General features: G+C 39.4%; 1 protein-coding gene across 1 annotated transcript in view; it reads left to right on the top strand.

Moving 5' to 3' along the window:
- The window catches only part of COBL (cordon-bleu WH2 repeat protein), a 237,734-nt gene that overhangs the window by 127,779 nt on the left and 85,608 nt on the right, over window positions 1-24,347 (top strand). Inside the window, exons 7-8 of the mRNA XM_023743099.1 lie at window positions 8,568-8,712; window positions 11,630-11,800. Coding sequence (XP_023598867.1) covers window positions 8,568-8,712; window positions 11,630-11,800 — 316 coding nt within the window. The remainder of the gene's footprint in view (window positions 1-8,567; window positions 8,713-11,629; window positions 11,801-24,347) is intronic.

Genomic DNA, 24,347 nt, shown 5'->3' with positions numbered 1-24,347 from the left:
CAGATCCATAACAAGTGAAGAGATGGAATCAGTGATCAAAAACCTCCCAGCAAAAAAAAAAACAAGAGCCTGGACCAGATGGCTTTACTGGGAAATTCTACCACATATTTATAGAAGAATTGACACCAATACTGTTTAAACTCTTCCACAAGATAGAGAAGGAGAGAATATTCCCTAATTCATTCTATGAAGCCAACATAACCCTGGTACCAAAACCAGACAAAGACACCATAAGAAAGAAAACTACAGACCAATATCTCTTATGAATATAGATGCAAAAATCCTCAACAAAATACTAGCAAAGAGAATCCACCAGCATATTAAAAAGCATACACCATGATCAAGTGAGATTTATTCCAGGAATACAGGGATAGTTCAACGTTAGAAAATCCATTGATGCAATATACCACATCAATAGAAAAAAGGAAAAGAACCATATGGTCATCCCTATGGCTGCAGAAAAAGCATTTTATAAAATCCAACACCCTTTCTTGATGAAAACTCTGAAGAAGACTAGAATAGAAGGAAATTCCTCAATATGATTCAGGGAATGTATGAAAAGCCAACAGCCAACATTATGCTTAATGGAGAAAGACTGACAGCTTTCCCCTTGAAAGACACGGGTGCCCACTTTCATCACTTCTGCTCAAATTGTATTAGAAGTCCTAGCCAGAAAGACACAACTGTGGGTCTCTACTCACCAGGAGCAAAACAGTAAGAAGGTAACCAAAAGCTTAGAGAATAAACAAGTCTACATGAGCCACAACCTCATCTACCCTGAGAACAGAACTAAATGGTGCCCAGCTACCACCACTGGCCATTCTGATCGGAGTCACAATAGATAGTCCCAGATAGAATGGGAGAACAATGTGGAGCAAAACTCAGATTCTTATTAAAAAAAAATTCCAGACAAACTGGAACAGTAGAGAACAGAGGACTCCCTGAGACTATCACCCTGAGACATTCTTTAAACCTGGAACTGAGCATATCCCTTGAGATCACCTTTTAGTGAAGTAGCAGAGTGGCACACAAAATAAAAGATATTACCGGTAAGATCAGTACTATACTTAAAAACCAACAGTATGAGACCAGAAGGTCAACAATTACTCAAAAGCAAAGATGAGAAGATAAGGCAGGGAAACTGGAGTACAGGAAATGGAACAAACAGAACACAAAGAGAATGTTGACATATTATGATAAATGTAACTAATGTCACTGAACAATTTGTGCAGAAATTGTCAAATGAGAACCTAATTTGGTGTGTAAACTTTCACCAAAAACTCAATAGAATGTTATTTTAAAAAAATAAGTCCCAACCAGAGCAATAATACAAGAAAAGTAAATAAAAGTTTATCTAGATTGGAAAAGAAGAAATACAACTATTTCTATTCACAGATGATATGGTCCTATATATAGAAAATCCCAAAAAGTCTGCAAGGAATCTTCTAGAGCTGATAGAGGAATTTAGCAAAGTTACAGGGTACAAGGTCAACAAACAAAAATCAGTTGGATTTCTGTGCACTAGCAATGAGAAATCTGAAAGAAAGATTAGGGAAACAATCCCATTTACAATAGCATCTAAGAGAATAAAATTCCTAGGAGTAAATTTAACTAGGGACATGAAGGACTTATACAATGAAAATTATAAAGCAGAGCTGCAAGAGATTAAAGAAGACTAAAATAGATGGAAAGCTGTTCTGTGTTCATGGATTGGAAGACTTAATATTGTTAAGAGTCAACACTACCCAAAGCGATCTATAGATTCAGTGCAATCCCAATCAAAATTCCAATAGCCTTCTTTACAGAAATGGAAAAATCATTCCTCAAATTTATATGGAATGGCAAGAGACCCTGAATAGCTAATGCAATGTTGAAAGAGAAGAACAAAGTAGGAGGGCTCACATTTGCTTATCTTAAAACATGCTGTACAAATCAAAACATCCTGGTACTGGTATTGGTATTGCTATACCAGTACTAATACCAGTATAACAACAGACACATAGACCAACGGAATGTAGTTGAGAGTCCAGAGATAAAATCACATGTCCATGGTCAATTGATTTTTGGCAAGGATGCTAAGTCATTTGATGGGGAAAAAGAGTCTCTTCAGTAGATGGTGATGAGAAAATTGAATTTCCCCTTGCAGAAAAATGAAATAGGACACATGGCTTGCACCATACTACAAAAACAAATTCAAAATGTACATTTGCACCTAAATGAGCAAACTAAAACCATAAAACTCTTAGAAGAAAATGCAGGGGCAATGCTGTTGGGCCTAGCTTTTCACAGTGGATTATCTAATATAATAACAAAAACACAAACAGCAAAAGGCAAAATAAATGGAATCTCATAAAAATTAAAAACTTTTGTTCATCAAAATACTTTACCAAAAAAAGTGAAAAGACAAGCTAATGGCTGGGAAAATGTCTTGGGAAATCGGGAAATCATATATCTGATAAGAATATCATAACAAAACCATATATAAAACTTCAGTAACTTACCCACAAAAGACAACCCAATCATAAAATGGGAAAAGGACTTGAATAGACATTTCACCAAAGAGGACATTCAAATGGCCACCAAACACATGAAAAGATACTTAATGTCATTAGACATCAGAGAGATGCAAATCAAAACCACAATGAGATTCAATTTCACTCCCACTAGAATGGCTAATTTAAAAAAAAAGAAAAAAGAAAATTACAAATGTTGGCAAGGATGTGAGGATATTGGAACCCTTATCTATTGCTGGTGGGAATGCAAAATGGTACAGCCATTGTGGAAAACTGTGTGATGCTTCCTCAAACTAAAAATGGAACTGTCATATGACCCAGCAATTCCACTCCTAGGAATATACCCTAAAGACTTGAAAGCAGAGACTCAAAGAGAGACTTGTACACCAGTGTTCACTGCAGCACTATTCACAATAGCCAAAGGTGGAAACAACCTAAATGCCCATCAAGAGATGAATGGATAAACAAAATGTGGTACATACATACAGTGGAATACTACTCAGCCCATAGGAGAAATGAAGTCTTGATATATGCCAAAATATGGATGGAACTTGTAGACATTATTCTAGGAAAATAAGTCAATCACAAAAGGACACAAATAGCATATAACATCACTTATATAAAAAGAAAAGACAATGGATAGAGAACAAAGTTTATTAGTGGTTACCAGGGATGGGAGGGAGAGAGAAATGGGTAGTTAATGGTGATGGAAAAATCACATTGATTAAGGGTAGGGTTGTACAGCTGTTTAATGTAATTGCTGTCAATAAGTTGTACACCTGTAAAAAGCTGAATTGGCAAAAGTTGTGTGATAGATGTATTTACAACAAGGACCAGAAAAAAAAAAAAAAAAGAGTAGCTGCTGAGACTGCTTATGTACAAACACTTCATGGAATTTGGTTCCCAGGTTTGGAGGTTTAGATTCCTGGTTTCATGGGACATCCCAGTTAATTGACCTAATAATGTGTTTACTGTTTCTGTTCTACACATCCTAGTTTATTGCATAGTACCTGGAATCTTAAAAGCTTGCAAGTGGTCATCTCTATTCGCCTGGAACAAGAGAGGAAAACAGAGAGTCAGGATTAGGAGGAGGATATGGAATGTGTGGCCATTGCCTCTATGAACAACTGCCTCCTTTGCCATGAAACCAGAAGAACTGAATGGTGCCTGGCTATCATTACTGAACATTTTGAATAGGATTCTATAGCAGAATCCTGATCAAAAGGGGGAAAGTGCAGAACAGAATTTACAAATTCTCATAGACTCCAGCCATGTAGGGCGGATGATCCCTGAAACTGTAACCCTGAGATAATCTTTAAACTTTAAATCAAAAATATCCCCCAAAGTCTTCTTAATACCAAATAGTTTAGCCTAACTAATAAGAATGGAAACCCTGATGGCATAGTGGGTAAGAGCTAAGGCTGCTAACCAAAAGGCCAGAAGTTCAAATCCACCAGCCACTCCTTGGAAACCATGTGGGGCAGTTCTACCCTGTCCTATAGGGTCGCTATGAGTTAGAATCGACTCGACAGCAACGGGTTTGTTTGTTTGTTTTTTTAGCTAATAAGAATATCTGCCTTGAGTATTATACTCTTTTAAGAGCTATCTGTATGGGATCAAACTGACAACAGCAACTTGAAAGATTAGATAGAAACCTTAGGGGTCAATGAGTTTATGTTAATGGGGGAAGAACAACTCAGAAAAGGAGGATGAGAATGGTTATATAACTCAAAGAATGTAATCAATGTCACTAAATTGTACATATAGAAACTTTTGAATTGGTGTATGCTTTGCTGTGTGTATTCTCAACAACAAGAATAAATAAATAAAATTTAAAAAAATTGGCCGAAGACCACCAGAAATTTAAGGAAAGGTCAAAACATGAAGAAATAGGGCAAGAGAAATAGAAAAAAGAACCTTGAAGGGAAAAGAGACAACACATAAAGCAGAAGAAAATGAAATTTTTTTAAAACTTAAAAAAAATACGTAAATAATAGCCTCAGAGATTTAAGAGAAAGCATTGCATCCAGAAAACAGGATCATGATGTTACCAAAAATATACATAACAAGAAAGAGTTCTTGGAAATTAAAAATGTGGTAAGAAATTTTCAGAAATTCAGAAGAGTCAGTTGGACAATGAAGTAAAAGAAATTCCAAGAAAGAAGGAAAAATCAGCAAAATGTAGGCGAGAATACTTGAGAAAAATTAGACAATCCATTTAGAACCCTCAGTGTTCAACTGCTTGGAATCCCAGTGAGAGAAGAAAAAGAGAAAACAGAAGGAAGAAAAATATGAAGGAAATCACACTAGAAGTTTTCCCAGAATTAAAAGATATACAAATTGTAAGGGTTCGAGGTATGGCCCAGACAACAGATGAAGAGACCCACCCTATGACATGCCATCATGAAGCGTTTTCAGGTACTGAGGAGAAGGGAGTCCTTGGGTTGTTCAAACTGTTAATGAGCTCTGCTGCTGGCTGATAGGTTGGAGGTTCAAGTCCACACAGAGGTGCCTTGGAAGAAAGAGTTAACCATCTACTTTTGAAAAATCAGCCATTGAAAACTCTATGGGTCACAGTTCTACTCTGATACACATGGGGTCGCCCTGACTCAGAATCAACTTGATGGCGACTGTTTTTGTTTTCTATTATGGTGAAAATACACACAACAAAACATACCAATTCTACAATTACTACATGAATAATTCAGTGACATTGATTACATTCTTCAAGTTGTGCAACCATCCTTTTCCAAATTATTCCATCACCATTAACATAAACTCAGTACCCCCTAAACAAAAACTCCTTCTTTCCCCCTCCCTCTCATCCTGGAAACCACTAATAATCTTTGATTTCTGTGTATTTGCTTATTTCATTTAAAGAAGATCATGTAGTGTTTGTCCTTTTGCAAGTGACGTATTTCACACAATATAATGTTTTCAGGCTCAATCCATGTTGTGGCACGTATCAGGATTTCCTTTCTCTTTATGGCTGAGTACTATTCCATTGTGTGTATATATCATGTTTTGTTTATCCATTCATCTGATGGACATTTAGGTTGTTTCCACATTTGGCTATTGTGAAAAGTACTGCAGTGAACATTGGTGTACAGATTTCTGTTTGTGTTCCTGCTTTCACGTCTTCTGGTTATATACCTAGAATTGGAATTGCTGGGTCATACGGTAGTTCTATGTTCAACTTTTTGAGGAACTGCCAAACTGTTTCCACAGTGGCTACACCATTTTACATTCTTACCAGCAATGGGTGAGGGTTCCAGTTTCTCCACAACTTCATCAACGCTTGCTGCTTTTTTTTTTTTTTTAATCATTGCCATTCTAATGGGAATGAATTGGTGTCACATTGTGGTTTTGATTTGCATCTTCCTAATGGCTAGTGTCGCTGAGCATCTTTTCGTGTGCTTGTTGGCCATGTGAGTATCCTCTTTGGTGAAATGTCTGTTCATGTCCTTTGCCTGTTTTTTTTTTTTTTTTTTTTTTTTAATTAGGTTGTGTGCCTCTTTGTTGTGGGAGTTTTTCATATTTGGATATTAGAGCCTAACTTATGTATGGTTCCTGAAAATTTTCTCCCAATCTGTAGGCTGTATTTTCACTTTTTTTCATAGAGTCCTTCGATAAACCAAAGTATGTAATTTTTAAGAGGTCCTATTTACCTGTTTTCTTTTGCTGCTTATGCTTTTGTTGTCATATCTGATAGGCAACTGGTTTTTAAAGGGAAAGAAAAGAGCCTCAAAGCCTGCAAAGAGAAATAGACCACGTATAGAAGATGGATGATCGGAATGGCATTAAGTGTCTAAACTACACAGTTGAATAATAGGTGATGGAGCAATGGCTTAACGTTTTGAAAGAAAGTTATTTCCAGTGTAGATTTCCATTGACATCTATACTGGCTTTTCAATGCAATAGGTTAAATCTATTACATTTTTATATTTTTAAGGAAGATCTCAAAAATTTACGCCTCATGCATCTTGTCTCAGAAAGCTGCTGGAGATTGTGTGTTCCACTAAAATGAAGAAGTGATTCAAAGGGGGAAAAAGGCATATATCCAAGAAAGAATAAGTAGAGGAAAAAGGCATTTCTAGGAAATTCAGTTAGAAAAACTAAGCAAAGAAAAACAAATTCAGGGAAAATCAGAAGTCAATCTAGAAAGAAAATGTGATCATTTGGACTGGAGAGGTTTACACACACTGTGTATCTCCATTGGAGAACATTCCTGTTGAAGAAAAGTTTGGTGTAATGATTCTATGTTTGACCATATATGTATAACTTACCAGTGAATGATAATTTAACTAAATCCTGTGCCATAATTATTTGGGAAGATGCGGGACAAAGAGAGTGTGTGTGTGTCTTGTGTGAATGTGTGTATCTCAAAGAACTAAATCCTTGTCTCCTATTGTAGGAAGCCAATAAATCATATCTAAAATTGGAAAATCAAGAAATAGCAGAATATGGTCCGTACTTAGAAAAATGGAGTAAATGCCAACAGCAAAATATAGTTTAAAGTGGTTGCTGCTGGGGTGGGGGTGGGGGACATGCAGCTGCTGATTTTGACTATGAGCTTTGTAGTACTATTTGACTTTTTATGTCCACATTGTACTTAAAATATAGAAGAATTTTAAAGGTAGGAGGTGGTTCTAATGTATTATAGTTGATGGATATAAAAAAATCATTTAAAAAATAAATATAAATATAGCTAAAGATAAATGTAAAGACAAGAAATATATATGCTGTTAGTAATTTATTCTGGGTGTTAATTTTGAAAGTGAGATTTTCTGCCTTTTGCTTTTATTATTTCTTTTAATTTTATACAATAAATACATATTCCTGATAAAATAAAACAGAGATTTTTGCACACACACTCATACATACATATGTGTATGAAATATTGTGTCCAGCCCAGAAGAAGAAGTCATCTTACTTACTAAGTGGAACTCTGTTTTGGGGTACATGCTGTAAGCATGAGCCACAGAGTCAGAGAGCATCCAGATTAGAACTGAAGCACCATAAAGATGGTGCTGTTTGTAAGCACCATTTGCACAGTGAACAGTTGAGAGACCAGGGAATATTTGGATTAGACATTTGATGTGGCTGTAAGCCCTTGAGGACAGGAACCTAGTGTAGTCGTAATTTTCATTATTTTCATAGACACTAGTCTGCGCATAATGTGAAGCTTTTTAAATAAATTTTAAACAACAGGAGAGTGAATAAATGACAACTTTGGCTATAATGAGAGAGAAGATAATTAGGCAATGTTTCAGAAACAAAGAACTGGAATCCGTCAGTACAATTTTACAGGCAAAACCAGTTTTACTTTCAATAGTTAGACTTGCCCAATGTTGACAAGCTGCTTTTAGAAGCTGTGAATTTTTCATTGTTAAAACCTTTTAAGCAGAAGCTAGATTTCTGTACTGGATGGGCTATTGATGTTCCATCTATTGATGTAATATCCCATGTACTGATAAACTTCCTTACAATTCTAGATCCAGTGGTGTGGTTAGCCTGTTGAGGATTAGTTACCCTGGCACATCCCGAAGCAATATACAACATAGGTCAGGGCAAGGGTGAGGTCTGAGCACACCCCTCTCCTGCCCCCCCACTCTCCCCCCATGGCATAGACGCAAATCATGGTAGCCCTTGATAAAGCTCCTAGAAGGAATAGTTCCCTTTTGCATTTAATTAAGGGCTAAAGATTCCGTTTCTCATATTTATGCTGATGGGAAGCTTACTCAAGTCTCCAGATTGGCCTGGAGTCCCTAGACAAAATGGGGCCAACCCCAGCTCCCAGTCTAATGGGAATTTTGGGGTTGTCCACAAACATTCATTTTGCCACCTCATGGGTGTTCCTGGGACATCTATGGGACCCTCGCACCACTGTTTCCACTGCCCGCCTCCAAGTACCCCCGAAAGTGGGCTGACAACCCGACAGCCCTCTTCGCAGCCACTGACACTGAGCCAGCTTCTGTAACTTTTATGCTCCACCTGCACACATTCCCCAAACAGAGTCACCCTGACACTCTTTTCCTTCTTTGTGCTTCATAGGTTTCCCTGGGGTCCCAGATTGATTTACAGAAAAAGAAGAGGCAGGCACCAGCTCCCCCTCCGCCACAGCCACCACCGCCAAGCCCCCTGGTACCCAGCCGCACGGAGGAGGAAGACCTAGAGGAGAAGAGGAAGAGCACCATGGGTGAGTGAACTCTGGAGAGCTGCCTGCATGGTCTGGCGCATGCTCCCCGGCATGGTATTTAGCACTGTGGTAACTCTTGCAGTGGCCTCACTCCATAACGTCATTAACCTAACGCTGAAGAAAGAAAGTCTGGAAGTAGACAGTTGAGAGTTCACTTAATACAGCAATGTTTTACAGGCATTGTGTGGATTTAGGAGGTGGGGCGGAGGAGGGAGGGAGGAGAATGGGGAAAGAAACTGGGGAGGGGGTGGAAATGGAGACGGAGTGAGTGTGAATGTGTGACTTGTTTGCCTCTGATTGAAAAGGGACATGTTCTCAAGATGATATCTGAGGACGTTGTTTTGAAAGATATCTGGGAGAGAGTGGTATTTTAGGCCCCCTGGAGATTTATGGAGCAGGTAACTACAGTTCAGTAATTTTTTGACCACCATGTTTGAAATTGATCTCCATTTATGTACCTTTTATATATTTAGCAAAGACTTTGGTAGTCTATGAGAAAAAGAAAACCCAAAGAAAAGAGGGTGGAATATCTTTGAGTAGAAAGAAGCCTATTAGATCATTGTTTCCTCACTGTCGTTTTACAGGCAGGGTGGAGAGAGACTATTGACAGATCTCTCTAGATCCACAAGCTGGGGATGGCTAATACTACTTTAAGGAAATTCAGTGTTCATTATGTCACTGATGAACAGAAAGGGTTGTTGAAGAGGAGTTACAAAAATGGCAGCTTAGGATTCAAGCACTCATAACCGGAGACAATCCCCCAGTGCACCCAAAGTGCATCAGAACTCATTAGTCAAGCAATTAAGACAGTCAATCACAATGCAATCTAATACACTCAGGAGCACCCGTGTTCTGCCTTCAGCCTGACGGCTGTGGCCCCAGAAGAGAATCTCCTCCCAGGAATAAGTGGTTGCATTGTCAGGATCTAAAACTAATAAGAGCTACTAGACTTTTGTCAGCAATTTTTCCCCCCTTAGTCAATACTGTAGTTTTAATGTCTTAGCATTTCACAGCCTGGGGATCCATTATCCTAAGGAGTAATAACCTATATCTCATATCTGTCCATCTTTTTTCCCGAAGGAAAATATTATCAGGTTTAAAGAAAACATTATCGGTAGATCATTTAAATAACCTTATTTTTCTCCTGTTTTATGATAAGACCCTCCCATTTTCCTTCGCACCCCTTCCCTTACTCTTTTTCTAGAGCAACTAAACCTTCAGATTTCTGAGAAGTATCCGCTTAAACTGGCAGTATGGGTATGGTGGAGTCATGCCAACCTCCAGGTGCTAACAGCCCACTTCAACCTGGGGAAGGGCCTCCTGATTCAGCTTGTAAAAGACTGAGTCCCAGCTGCCACACCCAGGTGTAAGAGGAAAAGGGATGTGGGTTTTCTCTTTTTTTAATTGAAAATTGTAGGAATAATTCGCTTGCTACCTCAGTCAGGTATATGTTAAAAGAAGGAGGTATAGATGGTAATTCACCACAAGTCCTTCTCTCTAACCCCTAAAATATCCTTTGAGAGAACTGAGGAGGCCAGAAGCTCCTTTCCTACTGAAAAAAAATTCTGGATATTTTTTGAGCACAAGGACTGTAGAGAAGGTTTGGTGGCAGTTCCAAGTCAGATTTTCATCCTATCAGAAATCCTTCCAAATTAAAAGTACTTTAATAGCACCACAAGCAGAATTTACTTTTAATCAAAATCTAGGCCTTTAGGTTAAGAAAGAAAAAAAAAAAACAATAGTAGCCCATATCCACAAATAATGTTGGGCATCTTCAGCTACCTAGATGTAAAGAGAAACGTTTGTTTCAGAACTTGCAATTAAGTAGTATTGTAGCCAGCTGGATATGGGTCTTGACCCAGATTTCTTGCTAATCAACAATAAGACTTCAAGTCGGGAGGCTGTTCTTCATATGACCTTGTGGAATCAGTCTTGCTCTAGGAGGGTGCCTCCTCAGGTTATACTTTTACCCAACAGACGGCACCCAACCAGGCTTATCTCACTTATTTGCACTTTGGAGATACAGCTTTGGAGAATAAACTAATATGTAGATTTGGGGAAATTAATATTTTTCTATGTCTAGAGAACGGTCACCAAGTGAAGGAATAAATGGATATGTCTCTTGATGAAGGACTGGTGTTTCTTACTATTTCTGTTAATTGTCTGATGAAGGGCTTGAAGCACAGACTCCATCGCTTATTAGAAGAGTCTAAACTTTAAAGCTTGACGAAAGCATTTTTAAAAGAAAGAAAAGTAAACAGAACTGATGACACTAGTAATTCATATCATTTATAATCTCAAGTAATTGATTTTTCAGAAATAGTAGCCAAAGAACAACATTGTCATGTCAAATTGCAAATGGATCCCCAGTGTATGAACAGATGAAAGACAGGCAGCTCAGTCTGCCAGGGAGGCAGAGTGGAGTGGGGTACACTGCCCCCTAACTCTCTCTCTGTCCTGAAGAACCTCTTCAAAACAAAGTTTGGAAACTCTTACTCTTAGCAATGAAAGAGGTTGGAAGTGTAAGTGGGTTTAAAAGAGGTAAGCTAAATTAATGGTTATTCAATTCTTAGCAGGTCAGTGGACAAAGAAAAGCAACAAGAGTAAGGTAACAAATAAATCTGTAACTTTAAAAAGACTAAAGTGAATGAAACGAGCCTCCTTTAACTTGACGGGGCTGTCTAAGGGGCTTTTAAAAGTAATTTTAAAGCCCAGCATGTATGTAGTTGTGCCTGTCAAAAACGACTGCCCCGGGGAACAGATATCACCCCGTTGGCCCTATAGGATGGTCTTAGGTGAAATGATGACGCATGAGTATGTCTGTTTCTGGTGGCTGTGAGTAAGGGCAGTGCCTCTGTTGAAGCCCAGGTGTTTGTCAGCCTAACCCTCTGAAGTAACCACCATTGATTCCACATAGGTGTTGGACGGCAGGTGCCACAAAAGCCTCCCCGAGGCATGGCGCGGGGCCCGCCCCAGTTAGTGCTCCCTCCGCCCCCGCCCTACCCTCCTCCCGACTCGGATGTGGCAGACCCTCTTGACTTTCCCAGGGAAGGCGCTGGTCAGGAGGCCTCAGACCTGAGACCCAAACGTAGGTGCCTCTCGTTTTCCTCCCAACTACGTGTAGAACGTCCGCCTCTGTGGTCACTGCTGGTGTCAGGGCTGGGTTTCCAGACTTGTCCATTCTTGCCTTTGGATGTATGTGTCTTTCCTTTCCAGCTTTTCTTTCTGAATGCTCAATGCAGTGTGTCCAGTTTCACAGGGAATGCACTTTGAATGCCATGCAGATCCTCTAAAGAATGAGTTAACCTATTAATCATTCATACCTGCGGTTAAACTCCAGCTAAAGTTATACCTGTGAATGGAGACAGTCAGCGAGGGGCTAATGTTTCTCAAATTAGATCTAACCTCAGAACCCCTGTAGATAGCAACAGCCGTCTAGAGCAGTTATTTCGTTTGTATACTCATGGGACAAGCTTTGAATGCACAGCAGTGTTGTGTTTGATAGTTTGGAGGGCTTATGAATTAAAACCTTCGAACCATGTGACCAGTGGTCAAGCATTAGTACTTCTACTCTGTGGAAAGGGATACTGAGGTATGAGGAGAAAAACAGCTTGGTTTGAGTGTAGCAGTAGCAGAATTAAAGTCTTATTTTGCCACTATTACTTATCACGGCTTGTCTGAGATCAGGCATTTCTCACTGTTTCCCAGGATGTCTTTTGGACTTTAATAAGCTATATATAGCACCCCAGCTCCAGAGGGGCACTGGTTTTAAATATTTAACTGTACGTATTCAGATGGCACCACCCTGCACACCAAGCCTGTGTGCACGCCTCCATCAGCGTGTCTCAGCTGTGTGTGGATGCTTTGTTACACGGCCGGCAGAATCCTGGACTGCATACAGGTGACAACCAAATGTCTCCCTGAATTCAGCCCAGCAACACTCAGCGCTCGTATGAGCATTTTACAGCCCTCTGGAGTCCCTGGGAGGTAACAAACAGTTAATGTGCTTGGCTGTTAACCAAAAGGTGGGTGGTTCAAGTCCACAAAGAGGCACCTCAGTTGAAAAGCCTGGCAGTCTACTTCTGAAAAATCAGCCATTGAAAACCCTATGGAACACAGTTTTACTCTGACACACATGGGGTCGCCATGAATTGGAGTCACTCAACAACAAGTGTTTTCTGTTTTGTTTTGTTTTTACGGAGTTCATGCTTGTCTACTATAAATTGACCTCTGAAGCATGGCTTTTGCTGTGTCCCAAAGGTTTTGGTAAGATGTATTTTCATTCTCATGTGATTCTATAAGTTTTTTATTTTATTTTATTGTGTTGTAGGTGAAAGTTTACAGTGCAAATTAGTTTTTCATTCAAAAGTTTATACAGAAATTGTTTTTTGGCATTGGTTGCAATCCCTGCAACGTGTCAGCACTCTCCCGCTTTCCTTTTCCACCCCAGGTTCCCTGTGTCCATTTGTCCAGTTTTGACGTCCCTTCCTGCCTTCTCGTCTTTGATTTTGGGCAGGTGATGCCCATTTGGTCTCGTAATCTTGATTGAACTAAGAAACACGTTCCTCACGTGTATTATTGTTTGTTTTATAGGCCTGTCTAATCTTTGGCTGAAAAGTGGACTTCGGCAGTGGTTTCAGTTCTGAGTTAGCAGAGTAGGGCCATACTCTCAGGGGTTCCTCCAGTCTCTGTCAGACCAACAAGTGTAGTCTTTTTTTGTGAATTTGAATTTTGTTCTACATTTTTCTCCTGCTCTGTCCAGGATCCTCTATTGTGATCTCTGTCAGGGTGGTTGGTGATGGTAGCCAGACACCATCTAGTTCTTCTTGGCTCAGGCTAGTGTAGGCTGTGGTTCATGTGGTCCATTAGTCCTTTGGACTAATATTTTCCTTGTGTATCTTTGGTTTTCTTCATTCTCCTTTGCTCTGAACATGATGAGACCAATAGATGTATTTTAGATGGCCGCTCGCAAGCCTTTAAGACCCCAGACGCTACTCACCAAAGTAGGATGTAGAATATTTTCTTTATGAATTATATTATACCAGTTGACCTAGATGTCCCAGGGGACCATGGTCCCAAGCCTTGAGCCCCAGTAACTCAGTCCCTCAAAGCGTTTAGGTGTGTCTAGGAAGCTTCTATGGCTTTGCCTTGGTTAAGTTGTGCTGCCTTCCCGTATATTGTGTGTTGTCTTTCGCTTCACCAAAGTTAACACTTGTCCATCTAGTTAGTGATTTCCCCTCTCCACTGCTCCCCTCCCCTTTAACCATCAACGATTGTTTTTTCTGTGTGTAAACCTTTTATTGAGTTCTTATGATAGTAGTCTTATACAATATTTGTCCTTTTGTGATTGACTCATTCACTCAGCATAATGCCCTCCAGATTCATCCATGTTATGAGATGTTTCTCAGATTCATTATTGTTCTTTATCATTGCTTAGTATTCCATTGTATGTGCCATAATTTGTTTATCCATTCTTCTGTTGATCAGCACTTAGGTTGTTTCCTTCTTTTTGCTATTGTGAATAATGCTGCAGTGAACATGGGTGTGCACATTTCTATTCATGTGACAGATCTTATTTCTCTAGGATATATTCCGAGGAGTGGGATTGCTGGATCGTATGATATTTCTATTTCTAGCTTTTTAAGGAAGTCCCATATCATTTTCCAAAGTGGTTGTACCATTTTACATTCCCACCAGCAGTACATAAGATTCCAATACCCCCCACAACCTCTCCAACATTTGTTATTTTCTGTTTTGTTTTGTTTTTTTAATTTGTGCCAGTCATGTCGGGGTGAGATGGTATCTTCATTGTAGTTTTGATTTGCATTTCTCTAGTGGCTCATGATCACGAGCATTTCTTCATGTGATGTGTCTTTTAGCTGCCTGAATGTCTTCTTTGGTGAAGCATCTGTTCATATCCTTTGCCCATTTTTAATTGGATTAATTGTTTTTTTGTTGTTGAGGTATTCTATAACTTTTAGCGATCAGACCCTTGTTGGATATGTCATAGCCAATTTTTTTTTCCTAGTCTGTAGGTTCTGTTTTTATGCTTTTGATGAAATCTTTTGATGAGCATAAGTGTTTCATTTTTAGGGGCTCCCAGTTAGCTAGTTTATCTTCTGGTGTTTTATTATGCATTGTTAGTTATGGTTTGTATTGTATTTATGCCATGTATTAGGGCCCCTAAGGTTGTCCCTATTTTTTCTTCTATGATCTTTATAGTTTGGAGTTTTATATTTAGGTCTTTGATCCATTTTGAATTAGTTTTTGTGTATGGTGTGAGGTATGGGACTCTGTTTGGTCTCTGTAGTGCTGTGAAAACATTTCCTACCCCTGCCCTTCGCAGACTTCCAAAAAGAGGTCAGAGGGGAGAAGGGATTGAAGCAACAAATCAAAAATGAGACTTGTTTTCTTCTTGCATTGTGGCTCCATTTCCCTGACTGTACTCCATGTTAACTCTCTGAGTGTGTTCAGGTGGAACTACCTTTACCCACAGAGCAGAACTCTCCTCTCCTCCTCCTCCTCACCTGCAGCACACCCACAGAGATACCATAACGGAGTGAAGTATGGGAGATATAGAAAAGACAAGTCCCTAGGAGATATTAGATGGGGGTAGACTGATTTCATTTCAGTCTTGCCCTCAGAACTAGCCCAGGGCCTGGCAGGTATCAGGCGCTCAACAAATGCAACTCCCTCCTTCTGCTCCCTGCTACCATTTCCTGCAGCACCAGAAATGAATACATCCAACTCAGAGCTTTTATTTGACCCAATTAGCCAAAAAGTCTGCCTATTGTTTACAGCATTGAAAACTGAGATCCTGCCTTTTTTGATTCAGGTCTTAAAAAAAAAAAAGAAAGAAAGAAAACAAATCCTTTCTTTCTGTTTTATTTTTTCACATAATGTTGATATCCAGGGACACTTTCCCCTGCCTCAAGGGAGCTATAAATTGTTGGTACAAAAAATGCCGAATGCTAATTTGTGCCCCTTTGTCCTGTACTTCTCACCTACACTCCCAGTCAGACTTCTGGCTATTTTTAGCTGTATGGAAGCCCAGTAGACACATTTGTCTACCAACCACAAGCTCTTGCATATCTCCCCCTCAATTGAATTTTAGACCTGTGTTCCTTGCACGGAAGGGCACACTGAGTACCTGCATGGGCCAGGCAGTCCACCAGGCACCTTACACAAGAGACCTCAATCAGCACACTCCACAGCTCTGTAGGTTTAGATGCTGCTGTCAGGGGGAAACTGAGCCTGGAGAAGGTGTGTAACTGGCATGAGGTCTTACCACAAATTAGTGATAGAACCGGAATTCTGAACACGATGTCTGTAACCCTAAAACTTTGCTCCTTCCATTACCCTCCACCTTTCTACCACTATGCCAGAAATTCCCACCTGATATTGTTGGCTTTCACACGTCCTCTGTGATTTGTAGAACAGGTAGTATTATAATCCCAGTAAGGTGGTTAAAAAGGAGAAAAAGTGATTTTCTTGAAAAGCAGTAAGCACCGTCAGCTTTCACAAGATAAAAAGAATTTAAAAAGGTAATAGATAATGGATTTGGAAGCAGATATAAGAAGGTGATAAGAAAACATGAAATAGGTCCTGTACATCTTCTCCCTTTAATTTGATCTCTCCCACCCCGGGCCTTTCTGTTCCAGCCGTTCCCTTATCCTCTCCCTTGACCCCTTTGGGACCTTGACTTAGTCCCAGAACTGGTGGTTTTGCAGGTCTCCTCCTTTACCATTGCCAAGACTCCCTCCCATTGCAACCTTCTACCAGCCTACCTGAGAAGTAGCCCTGAGCCCAAGGACAAGCCCCTTAATCCCCATTTTAATGTTTTCAGTGTTATAATGGTATTTGACATATGGTCATTAAAACCACATTTACCTGGAAGAAAGGCATAATGGAGACCAGGGCCACATATATCTGGAACTCCTGAACTCTTTTTGAATAAACATACTGTTTACTGTCAGAGATTCCAGAAGAGATAGAGTAACTATCCACCAATAAGTATATTTGGCTCTAAGAGTCCACCTATGCACACCGCACTCCCCACCTCACCATAGGTGGACCCAGCCTGGATATCAGATCCATGCAAGCTCTCTGCATGGCCTGGCCACAGTGAACCAGATAGAGTTTTTCTATGCAGTAACCCATCTTTGGCATGCCCACCACTCCTTCCAATTTTGATTTCTACCATTATGCTCTAGCCACTTTTCCTTTCCTTTCTTCACCATACTGTATTATTGGCACCTCTTACTTGCGTCCTCTAGTTTAAGGTACTCGCAGGCTTTAATGGCCGTATTCATATTTGTATCCATTCTTAACTTCAACTCAATACCTGTCGCATAGCATATATCCAGTAAAGGAATAAACCAGAATGTGTCTTACTGTGTGAATTGTAAATATCAGATTATAATAGTGCATGCTATATTGTTCAGCTCCATTAAATTGAAGTATTTTCCAGGCCAAATTGTGTCTGGTACCAGCATTTTCAGTGTTAGGTTACTCTCGTTAGAGTCAGTATTGCGTCAAATACCTATTACAGTTATACGTGAGGAAGATGTGAAGATCTCAGTAGTATTCAGCATCCCAACCTTTCTTTCTTCTTCTTTAGTTGTTTTCTATTCTGGTCTACCTGTTAGGATGCCTTCAGTTGTATGGTGGCAACCTCTGTGGTGATCCCCACCTCCTGTATTTACCTCCTCGTATCGTATCTGGCACCAGATTCTAGTCCCACAGAAACTGTGAGATAATACATGCTATTGTTTTAAGCCTCTAAGTTTTGGGTTAATTTGTTATGCGGCAATAGACACCTAGTACAAGTTGCAAGTAAGAGAAACCCAGCTCAAACCTACTTAAACAGAAAAAAACAAAACCATTGCTGTCATGTTGACTGCATCTCATGGTGACCTCACATATTTCAAAGTAGAACTGTGCTCCATAAAGTTTCCAATGGCTGTAATCTTATGGAAGCAGGTCACCAGGCCTTTTTTTCTGTGGTGCTGGTGGGTGGATTCTTTCAGCTAGTAGTCCAGCACAAACCATTTACACCATGCAGAGACCTACTTAAACAGGGAATGTATTACCTCATGTAGCAGGAATCCAAGAGTGTAGACTTTGGAGTTAGTTGAATGTGAGGTCTCCAGTGGTCACCAAGGATCCAGGTTCTTTCCATCTCTCTTCTGTATCATCTCTGATGCTGGCTTCCTCCTCAGGCCAGCAGCAAGGGGACTGCAACAGTTGCATGCATCACTTCCATACGTCAGCCTTTTCACAGGAGGAAGAGAGACTATCTCTTCTAGGCATTTCATAGGAGAGAGGAAACCTTTCCCAGCAGCCCCCACTGCAGAGTTTCTCCCCACCTATGTCACTGACTGCTGGTGGGAAATGTGCTGGAATGACCTTAGATCAGCCAGGCCCCTCCCAACAGCGGGGGAGGGGATCAGCTTTCCCTGAGGTATATAGAAGTCGCTGATCAAAATTGGGGTTCTGTTAGGGCAATGTGGGAAATGGATGCTGCATGACAGCCAACAGTGTCCACTACACTTAGGCTGCAGCCTTGAGTTTGGTTGCTGTGTAAAGAATGGAAGACATATTATGAATAGGTGCAGATGGGCAGTATTATATGCCCGTGGTGAGGATCAAGTGGATGACTTGGCTCAAAGATGGCACAATCAAGCATCGGAAAATCTAAACTCATCAAGGAACCATCCTGCCTGAGGGATAATTTCAGTGTAGGACTAGCCACTTTGGGCCTGCTCGCCACTTGTATTTCTCATTTCCTGCCTTTGCAGACCAGAGGAACTACTGGAATTGCTCATAGCATTAGAATATGCCCGTTTTGTATCCAGAGACCAAGGATCTGGTTTCCTGATAATGTTGGTAGCTAAGATGATAACAGAAGAGGGATGGTGAAGCTGTGTGTTCAACCTAAGAATCTTAGGAATCCTGGACTTCATTAAAAATTACTCTGTGCTATAGAAAGATTAATTTTACCTCTTCCAAAGTAAGTTTACAGTAGACGAAATACGGCCTTCCAAATGCATTTTAGGGTAAGTGTGAAGCTGTGTGTGCCCAGAGAACAAGGACTTGATCTCTAGCATTGACTTACATAGAATTAAGGTTCCTCTCCCTGATCTATATGCCATCAGCTTCTTCCTGGAAGCCATGTCCAGAACGACGTGTAGAGCCTGAGCTGATAAATATTTATTACACATGTTGGAGAAGAATAATTAAGCTATGTAGCTTCTCAAACATTTGTAGCACAAAAGTCATCATGAATGGGTCTTTGGTGATGTGTTTGAGTTTTCCTAGCATAATTGTAAGAATAGTGAAATAATGGTTCTCTGGTCTACCTTGTTTAATCTTTCTTTCTTATTATTTAAGCTTTCATGTTAACCTTTAGGTATTGAATCATGTGCATAGATGTTTTGTGTGCATGTCTAAAACAATGTAATTGTGCATGTGGGTTTTTCCCCATAACTTCCTAATCAGCTTGCTTTCTACTGTCATTTGACTTTGAAACTTCGGTGTGAATTGCAATGACAGAGCCTATCCCCTTAGTCACATTGAATTATTTGTTCACAAGTTTTTCAGTGCTGATTGTGATTACACTCTTAACAAGTTATTAATTACTTACTCCAATTAGAAGGTTTGGGGGATTTAAAGATCACTGCCTTGAGAGTTCAAGTTAACAGATTCCCAATTTGCTTTAAATTGTTTACATTAAACTGTCTGATGGCTATTACTCTCTTATATATTTGTATATACCAGCCTTGAGAAAATACATCTTTCTTGGAATGTACATTTGTAGCGTAATTGAGAAAGGATTGTGAAGGAATAGAGGGAAAATGGAACACTGTCTCTTTTTCTAAATGATACATGTAGTTAAAGCACCCCCCCCAGGGACATTTGCTGAGATACTTATAGCTCATTGGTTTTCAACGTGTGAACAAGTATCCCATTCTAAAGAACTTTAGGGAAATTTTGAAATAGGGCAATAAAAGGAGCTAAATGAACTATGCATTTTTAATTAGAAGATAGTAATTTGCATTTGCTCAATTTGAAATTAATAATAACAATTTACCTTTGAGGCAGAGGGAGCCAGCAGATGTGGGAATCTAGAAATACAGTGAGCATAGCTCTGTGGTTTCCTGGACAAATGGCCGTAATCAAATCCCCACACACCAGGACCGGATGATCACTAAGGGCTGATAGCTCAGTGAACAGCCACTGCGCTTGCCTAAGCTGAGAACATAAGGCTGGGGAAGGGAGAACAGAAATTACGCTGATGCCCTTAAATTGGGACCAGTCCTCTTTGCATCACCCTGCTCTAAATTTGGAGGCAAACTAAGTAATTTGCTGTTTCCAAACAAAGTTAATTATAAAGTGTATAACACAAATACAGTCCTGTGAGTCTTGTTTGTCATGGGAGGCCCTACAGGTGTGTGGACCCGAGTGCAAGCCCAACCCAAACCCATTGCCATTGAGTCATTCCGACTCATAGCAACACTGTAGGACACAGGAGAACTGCCCCTAAAGAGTTTAGCAAGGCTGTAATCTTTACAGAAGGCAACTGCCGCATCTTTCTCCTGCAGAGCAGCTGGTGAGTTCAAACCACCAACCTTGTGGTTAGCAGCCCAGCACTTAACCGCTGCGCCACAGGGCTCCTTAGCGCAGGCCTGGGGGAGCATTATTGCCCTTGTCTTGCATTTATTTGCTGCTTTCCTTCCCATTGGCAAGAAACCCAGGCACTCAGCTGCTCTTGCCGCCATGGGAAAGGGCGCAGCCTCCAGGAAAACAGGAAGTGGATGGTGAGCAAATCACCCTTCTCATAAAACAGAAGAAAGTCATTGACTGTGGGAGCGGAGTCTGATTGAAGTTCTGTCCCTATTCAGAGGCACAGTAGAAAAAAATGGAGCTGATTTTTTAGTCTGTTATTACTGTGCCTTGAAAAACCATTAAAATCCACCCAGTATGACTAAAGATCAGGTGCTACTTAGAAGCAAAGCAATGAGGATCACAGTACAGCTAAGGATAGCATTAAGAAAAACCTTATGAATTTTTTCTTTTTGTTAATTGTTTTAGACCTTTATTTACAAGGTAGGTGCAGTGGTTAAGAGGTCAGACTGCTAACCAAAAGGTCGGCAGTTCGAATCCACGCACTGCTCCTTGGAAACCCTATGGGGGCAGTTCTACTCTGTCCTATGGCGTTGCTGTGAGTCAGAATCAACTCAACGGCAATGGCTTTGGTTTTTCATTTTTATGTAACTGTTCTGAGAGAGAATCGAAGAAATTAGTGATAGCTCAAAGGAGCAGGGGTACCCTGGAGCTGGCTTGCACCAGCTCATGAGAACTGATTCTTGAATTTTCAGGAATTTTGCAAGCCAGTTGCTAAATAGAGCCATTATTAAAAAGTAAATTATGTAAATTTACCATTGAATAAATAATATTAAAAACAAAGATAACAAATACTGAAAATTCATCACTTCCTAATTATTTTACTACCTGTTACTGTTTCTATGCCCTTGAGGTTATTTAGGTGTATTGGATCTGTATCGTGAAATACTATATAATGGTGTGCTACTGCACTTTTCTTCCCAGCACCACTTTTAGTAACTCACGTTGATAGCTTGAAAACAGCTGTGGTGGGAATATTTACACCACAGAAATTGGCAACGGTTACGAATCAGGGCTTGATTTATTGTTTTATCAGTTGTCTAGATGTAAAGAAGTGATAGAGAAAATGTTAATAATGCAGATTAAATGTAAAGTGTGTCATATCTATAGCTAATACACTGTGAATAGCAAAAATAAATTGAAGAATTCTTCCATTTTTCAAACACCGTTATCCTGACTGGCGCTCACCTGAGTGGCAAACGAGTGAAGTTCCAACATGTGTTTTTGTGGTTTCATTTTGATCTGACTCCTCAACATAAACAAAAGTATCAACCAACATTCATATTGAAACTACACTTGATTGCCAATGGTAATAATGTGTTGGCTACAGATAAGAGTTTGGCAAAAAGCAATGAAAACATTTGGACAATCAATTGGCTATATAGAAATTATGATACAGTATTGTGTATTTTATTATTCCTTATAAATTTTGAATTACATATCTATTATAACAATAAAAAACAGTAAATATATATACTTTTTCTTAATCCCAGGGAGCTGGTTGCTAAACATTTACCAGCAGCATACCACTACAAAGGAGTAACGCTTATAAACAGGAATGTTGAAAGTAGAATTTTTTAGTTGAAGGAAAACTGAGGACGAATTTATCTTGGATTTTCATAAGCAAATGTTCAAACACAAAGCTGATGGCAAACACAAGTGATGTGTGTTTCTCTCCAAGCTGTAACTTGTGGCATGAAGTTAGGATAGACATAAAAACCAATTTTTTGGACATCAAGAATTATGAGACCTTCTTTTTCCGGGGTTGACGTAAATAGAAGTTCTTCCCAGAAGTGAAGAATGGACATTTTAATTTTTCAAGAAGTTTTCAGAAATTTTAAAAAATCATCATGACTTTGATTTACCAGTTAAAAAGTAAATGAGGATTATGGTCCAAGCATTTCCTTACACAGTACTCTAAAATGTTTGTTTTAGGGGTCATTATGAGATAGGATGAGTTCAGAATATCCCTTCTTCATTATAATTCTCTGTTCCCTGAATCCTTCAAAGACTTAAAGCTACTACCGTATGATGGCCCTTTAGAAGATGGGTCACTGGAGATAATAGCAGGACTCTGGAGGGTTTGGTCCTCGAAGACAGTGGATCTCAGCGTGCATTTGCAGTTGATGTTTCTGTCCAACTCAGAAAATCCATCAATATTTTTTTATTGTGCTTGAGCCCTGCACAATATCACCATTATCAAGGTTGGATGGATTGATCTGAAACTGAAGACACCCTGAAGCAGTATTATCTCTTTTTCCCTGGAGTTCTACCAGTAACTTATATTTTTTTCAAGGGGCTAGAAGTGGCTTTTGCCTGCCTTCTAAGGACTTTAAGGTTTTATATCAAATCCAAGTAATTTTCTTTGACAATCTAAAAGACCAACAGTGAGTGAAATGATACTTGTGATATAGCTCTTACAGGAGACAGTATTGTATATGTTGAATCGATATACCCATTTAACAACTGACATAAGAAAAAGACTGAAAAGAAATAGCAAACATAATAGTAATATGATTTGGCCAATATGTCACTCTCTAGGCAGTGTTCTACAGTGTTAAATCCCCAGGGGCTTGAAGATGAATGATAACAGCAGACGTTTGTTTTGCCACAGAGTTTGCGTTCATATGTTGCCATTTATTTCCCCCCACAGTTTATTGCTGTGCGTCATTCCCTACTCACGCCAAGCGCTTCTGACAGATGGGCTTCTTCCTACACCTCCATATCTCTGGTTTTTCCCGGTGTCTCTGCTCTTCTGGATATATTCATCTGTTGTTCTTCCTCCTTTGGGGATAAAAGGGCCTATTGTACACCCACAATTTACTTTCTTTAGAATTTATACATAAATGCGCAGATAACAGAGATAGATTTGATTAAGGTTAATATTTCCTTGTTTGAGGTAGAAGTTTTATATGTAAATTCTAGATGGATAATATTCACCTGTCTGAAATTCTTCTGTCATTGAGACATGCATATGTTCCTGTTAAGAACCTTGCTTTATTCTAATGAATCATTAATTCATATTTTTCTTATTTGATATTCTGTCCCAGAATTTATTCTGTATTTTCTTTTTGACTAGATTGTGGCCATCAATTGACCAGTGTAGGTCATTTGGACAGAATTAAAATATTCTGTCTACCTTTTAAAACTAAGTGCCCAAATACATGAGCTATAATATAATCTTAAGGAACCCACAACTTATGATATATATTTATCTATTCAGGGATATGTAGGACCCAACTTTTTTGTAAGTTTTTTTTTTTTCAGGTTCCTCAGCCATTTAGAGAATTTACAAAAAGAATAAAGAGGAAGAAAATGGATGTGTCTCATTTCATCTGTTCATTCATTATTCATTCATTTATTCGTGCACCCATTTATTCACCAAACATTGATTAAAGTACGTACTTGATGCCAGGCATTGTGCCAGTTTTGGGGGCTATAAAAGTGAGTAACATATGGTCCCTGCCCTTGGGTTTTACTTTCCTACGGGGAATACATACATGGAAAAAAGTAAAGATGATTCTATTTGTTAAGTTCTGGTATAGAGGTTTGTACAGTGGTAAAGATTTCCAGGGCTGTAACAACCACATCTGCATAGATGCAAGATTCCTTCCCCATCTTGATAAAACTGATCCAATTATTGAAAAGAACTGGTAACCTCAGTGGTCCACAGACATACAGAGGAGGAAAAAATAATCATATGTTAAGATTCAGGGTTTGGAAAAGAAGACAAATAGCTCTTGCCAGCTTTAATTATGCTTTTATTATTGTGCAAAGATATATTTGAACTTCAAAGGATTGTCATATTTCTCTTCAAAAGATTTAAAAATGTTATTGCTCAAAATAAGGATAAAAAACAAAAGAACCACTAAGGATTTTTCACTTGTATGACTGTCATCTGGTTGATCACAATTAAAGTGTTAGCTTTTAGCATAGAAAAGGAAGCAACA

Source organism: Trichechus manatus, unplaced genomic scaffold (genome assembly GCF_000243295.1).
Source record: "Trichechus manatus latirostris isolate Lorelei unplaced genomic scaffold, TriManLat1.0 scaffold00235, whole genome shotgun sequence".
NCBI lineage: Eukaryota > Metazoa > Chordata > Mammalia > Sirenia > Trichechidae > Trichechus > Trichechus manatus.
This window is presented reverse-complemented; position numbering and strand designations above follow the sequence as displayed.